The sequence below is a fragment of the Rattus norvegicus genome, chromosome 1, assembly GCF_021556685.1.
Source record: "Rattus norvegicus strain SHRSP/BbbUtx chromosome 1, alternate assembly SHRSP_T2T, whole genome shotgun sequence".
NCBI lineage: Eukaryota > Metazoa > Chordata > Mammalia > Rodentia > Muridae > Rattus > Rattus norvegicus.
In genome coordinates, this window is record NC_141534.1 from 152,513,751 (window position 1) to 152,519,595 (window position 5,845).

The window sequence follows — 5,845 nt, forward strand, 5'->3', positions numbered from 1 at the left end:
CTAAGTTCTTTCTAATGGCAGTCACTCTCACACATAGAAGCACTATAGAGACAACCCCATAAACACTCACCAGAAAGATATTTGTGATTTACCCTTCCTTGCTATCTCTTTGTTCTTAAAAAGCACTAAAATAAATAAAATAATAAAGATTCTTAATTTCCATTAAAGAGCAATGGAAAACTTTCAGTGCCTTGTGATTTTTCTTTATTCGTAAGAGAAGAGCTTACTATGTTGCATAGAATAATTATGTTTCTGGGTCAGTATCCTTAGAAGTTAAAACTGTAGGTGTGTATCATTTAATTTAAAGTCATAGTTATTTAAGCATGTTAGAAACCCAATTCTTTCCCTAGAACAAACGAAACTCAAGACGGATGATCAAAATGTGAATGCTTCACTCCTTCTTTAAATGAGGAAAAAGAATACCCTTGGCAGGGAAGGGAGAGGCAAAGATTAAAACAGAGACTGAAGGAACACCCATTCAGAGCCTGCCCCACATGTGGCCCATACATATACAGCCACCCAATTAGACAAGATGGATGAAGCAAAGAAGTGCAGACCGACAGGAGCCGGATGTAGATCGCTCCTGAGAGACACAGCCAGAATATAGCAAATACAGAGGCGAATGCCAGCAGCAAACCACTGAACTGAGAATAGGTCCCCTATTGAAGGAATCAGAGAAAGAACTGGAAGAGCTTGAAGGGGCTCGAGACCCCAAAAGTACAACAATGCCAAGCAACCAGAGCTTCCAGGGACTAAGCCACTACCTAAAGACTATACATGGACTGACCCTGGACTCTGACCCCATAGGTAGCAATGAATATCCTAGTAAGAGCACCAGTGGAAGGGGAAGCCCTGGGTCCTGCTAAGACTGAACCCCCAGTGAACTAGTCTATGGGGGGAGGGCGGCAATGGGGGGAGGGTTGGGAGGGGAACACCCATAAGGAAGGGGAGGGGGGAGGGGGATGTTTGCCCGGAAAGCGGGAAAGGGAATAACACTCGAAATGTATATAAGAAATACTCAAGTTAATAAAAAAAAAAAAGAGAGAATATATTCAGGAATAAAAAAAAAAAAAAAAAAGAAACCCAATTCTTATATTATCTCATTTCAAGCCTTTTAAAATGTTTTAATCATGATGCCATTTCTAATATGTTAATTCTTATTAATTTCTTTACAATTTTACATATCCAGAAAAAAGTGTTTGTTTAAAAAAGTTAAGTAGCTACATCTTTGTTAACAAATAATTATAAAACTTTAAAAGTTGCATAGGAATATTTATTGCACAAATTTATTTTTGAGGTCTTTCGATTAGGTTTCCATTATACTCTTACACGGACATACACTGCTTCCTTTATTACATTTTGGACTAGGCTTTCTTTAAAACTATTAATTTGGAACACAACATTTGTGGGAAATCTTATTGGCAAATAGTTTTCATTGTTTAATCTATCATTTTGTTGTTATACTAAATATTATACACTAGAATAGCTATAAAATGATTTTTCAGTAGCATTCAAAGCAAACTATGAAGTATACATAAGTGACCATGTCAGAATCATTTTTAAAACTAAATTCAAATTTTAACCATGATGAAATGTGCCTGAGACCACCCTCCAGAGTGTAGTTGTTGCTTTCTCAAACTGCATGCGTGGTTTTGCCCGATAAAAACCTCTTTTGAGATAGAAATTTCTGGAAAGCTTTCATCACATCTTTGTTTCTCAAGGTATATATGAGAGGGTTGACTAAAGGGGTGATCACACAGTAGAACACTGAGACCACTTTGCCGATTGTAAAGTTGTACTTGGCTGGAGGTCGGACATAGGCAAATATTATGGTGCCATAGTACATGGTCACGACTGTGAGATGGGAGGCACAAGTTGAGAATGTTTTCTTCCTTGCTTCCCGGGAGGACAGCCTGATTATTGTGACCACAATGTTACCATAGGAGCTCATTGTGAGAAGGAATGAACTGAGAATCACCACAGAGGTGCACGTGTAACCCAAGGCCTCCACCAAGAATGTGTCTGAGCAAGAGAGTTTAAAGATGGGGTCAGAGTCACAAAAGAAATGGTTGATTTTCTGTGGGCCACAAAAATTTAGCTGAGAGACGAGTATGGTAGGTAGCAGAGGGGCAATGAAGCCTCCAATCCATGATGCAGCTGCAAACCTCAGGCAAATGTGAACACTCATGAGAAGTGAATAATGTAGAGGACGGCATACAGCCACGTGCCGGTCATAAGCCATAACGGCCAGCAAGATGCACTCAGTTGCTCCCAGAGAGAAGAAAAAGTAGTACTGAGTGATGCAGCCTGCAACAGGAATGGTGACAACCTTTGTGACACATGTAGCCAGCAACTTAGGAACAGTGGCTGTAGTGTACCAGATCTCCAGGAATGACAGGTTTCCTAAGAAGATGTACATGGGTGTCTGTAGTGTGGAATCCATAAGAATAAGGAAAATAATGAGGGTGTTCCCCATGAGAGACAGCAAATACACAATGAGAAAAATCATAAACAATGGGAGCTGTAGTGAGGAGGAGCCTGGAAATCCTAGAAAAATAAACTCGGTCACTGTTGTTCGGTTTTTTACATCCATATATCTTTTTCTCTGCCCTGAAGGGGATGAACAGCACCCGGGTGATCTTGGGTGAGAGGTAATCAGAACTGGAACAAACATTCATTTCTACTGTGATAATAACTGATGCATAGCAACCAGAGACAATGAATACTGTTAGAAACATAACAGACATATTACATACAATATACATGGGTCATATCACTTCATATTGAAAATAAATATATAAATAATTTAATTATATAATTCTTCAAAATAAAAAGAAACAAAGTAAATAGGTAACATACTAATCATTGTATCACACAGATTGTAAGGCAGGGATGAAATCCTAACATCTTTACTGAAAATCAAAGAAGAACAAAGTACTGCCTTTCTGTCAGGAGTTCATCTGGTAATGTGAAAATACAGAAATCAATACAAGATGCAGTTACTAATAAAGGCCTTCACAACTGTACAAGAACTACCCACACTTTAAAATTTATAGTCTTCATTTACATATGAGTTGGAAGAATATAGGATCTGAATTAAAACAGGAATTTGTTCATAAATATCTATTTAATATTCCCGATTGCTGGAATATTTATCTTTAGCATCTTTGAATCTTCCTATGTCCTGACATTTGTCAGAACAAAATTGTTGAAAGTGAGAATTCTTACCATTAGAGTGGATAGAATTCCCCATGGACATATTCATGTATGCTGTATATTATACATCTAGATATATTTAATTATAGTACAAATGTGAAATAACTGCACAGCCATAATAAACTTTTTCTTATGTTATATTTTAAATTTATGAACTGAGTATATACCTCTTCTAACAATCAAAGAAAACTAAAACTGAAACAAGGTCCTTTGGGTATCTATCTGCAGGCTCTTATTTTAAATCTTTCTGGAAGTTTAAGTTATAAAACTCAATTAAAACATTATGTGCGGGGTTGGGGATTTATCTCAGTGGTAGAGCGCTTGCCTAGCAAGCGCAAGGCCCTGGGTTCGGTCCCCAGCTCCGAAAAAAAGAAAAAAGAAAGAAAAAAAAAAAACATTACGTGCATGCTTCATGCTATAAGTATATTACTCCAATTTTGTTACTTATGTAAAGGACAATTTTTATCAGAACTTAATTTTTCAGACCTAAATGCTAAGTAATTTTCTTATGTTGATATTATTTTATTTGGTCCTATTTTAATCTATAAATAGATTCTAAAATGATGCCTCAATTCTATAAGAAAAAAATGACTTTTAAGGTTATAAACACAACGATGATGAGGTGAGAAGCTAAGCAAAATTGTAATTCAAGAAAACGTTTTATAAAAGATAACTTGAACTAATTTTAAGTGTTTATATGTTTTTTTCAATCTTGTTCCTTAAAAATAACGTTACTATTCATTGTTTTAATAAAAGGCCAGATTCCAAAGTGATTTTTACTTTTTATAAGAACGGTATTGCATATCTTTAGTTTTCATAAAGTGAAAATATACATAGCTTTGAAAAATATATTTTACTATAGCATGCAAATGAAATTAGGCAGATGTCATTCCCTTCCAAAGATAATGTTATTTTATTAAAAGATCTTATCACTGCACTTGACGGAATAGCACATACTTCAGCTGAAGTAAACACAAAATGGAACTTGAACACAGAGAAAATGAATTCAAAATTAGTAAATTATTTCATTAAAGTAATACTCAAATATGAAAAGTGAATCACATACAGTTTTTATTAATGTATAGAAGAGAATTATTCACACTACATTAAAAATGTGTGTGAGAAAGAATATAGCCTTGCTTTAATAACACTGGTGTGCCATCAAATTTCTACCAACAGTAATTTAGATGAACCCACCATTACTGCAGAAAACTGAGGAATGAAATGTACAATTTCTCCCTTACTGTACTTACTGTATGTGTTCTGTTCTATTATCTTCGACAAACATAATATTTTCAGTTACATACTCTCTGATAATCCTCTTGACCAAATAAATACACACAGCAAGCAAACTGCTTAGTAAACTTAAAGGGAATGAGGCAACTACTCCTTGCAATACTGGACATGAAGCAGCCTCTGTGTACTTGGTAGCAATACAATCTTTCTTCTTCCTCAGTTGTCTTTTTTCCTGAAGTGGCCAGGTTACAGGAAAATGTGAGTTCAGAGATCTGCTCTGAGAAAAATAATGATTTCATCAGCACATAGCCTTGAGGCATGCAAATAGATTCCTCTAGGAATTCCTTTATTGTGGACCAAATATTTTGCCAAGAGGACTAAAAAAGAGAAGAGATTCTTCTGAGCATCGGGAATGTCACCAAAGGAACTAAGAATGGTGTCCCAAATGATTTCATTAGCTGCCACCACCTATGGTGTGGTCCCTAAATTATGGTTACAGAAATGTATTTCAGCCTCATTGCTTTTTCCCTAAAACCATAAATTTTAACATATAAAAAATAAATTAGATCAGTATGAAAATTCTTATTCTGTAATCTAAGCACTACAAAACAAAAATAGTAATACTGTGTTGGTATAATTTATGAAAAATTAAAGGATTTGGTAGTATAAAAGAAAAGAAATAAGCTGCAATAAAAGGAAAGTCTGGGAAGTTTCATGAAAAGAATACGTACCAGAATAAACAGAGACCATGCTCACCTAGTAAGATTGGTATCAGACTAATATTACAATCTTACTGTGTGAATAATGAGTTGATAATTACATTTCATGGGAAAGAAACTGAGAAAATAAATTTGATATTCCAATTATTCAAATTGTTCAACAAAATCTGTTTACCCTTTAAAAATTACTTTAGCTGTATAGCAACAAACAAATGCTTTATATATTTAAGTGGTAGAAAATGAAAATATGAGATTTCATTTTGTAAAAATGTTATTGCTGAATATCAACCATACACAGTAACGAGATTAAGACATTTTCACGCAGGGTCATATTTACCCACTTCTTTTTCCCACACAACTAATCTGGTATTCCCTCCTTCTCCATCTAATTATTTCTTTGCTAGGTCCCACACATTCAAATGAACACATTATATTTGTATTTCTGCATCTGGCTTACTTTTTCAAACATCTCTTCATCAGCTAATGAACCAGTAACAGATGCAAGCAAGGATTCAACTCAAATGCAACATGGCAGAACAATGATCTTATTGATACAATTCTATAACAACTGGTAAGGGGTTACTTACCGGAGTGTGAATGAAATAAATCAGTTTTTCCACCAAAGAGTACCAAACTATAATGAGTAAAAATCTTATTAAAGCTGTGTTATGGAG

At 35.0% G+C, this 5,845-nt stretch overlaps 1 protein-coding gene across 1 annotated transcript; it reads right to left on the reverse strand.

Annotated features, from left to right (window-relative positions):
- Nucleotides 1-1,633: 1,633 nt before the first annotated feature.
- Or6aa1b (olfactory receptor family 6 subfamily A member A1B) lies at nt 1,634-2,593 on the reverse strand. The gene is given in 1 exon segment (NM_001000117.1): nt 1,634-2,593. A coding segment is annotated over 1 exon segment (960 nt).
- Nucleotides 2,594-5,845: the final 3,252 nt, after the last annotated feature.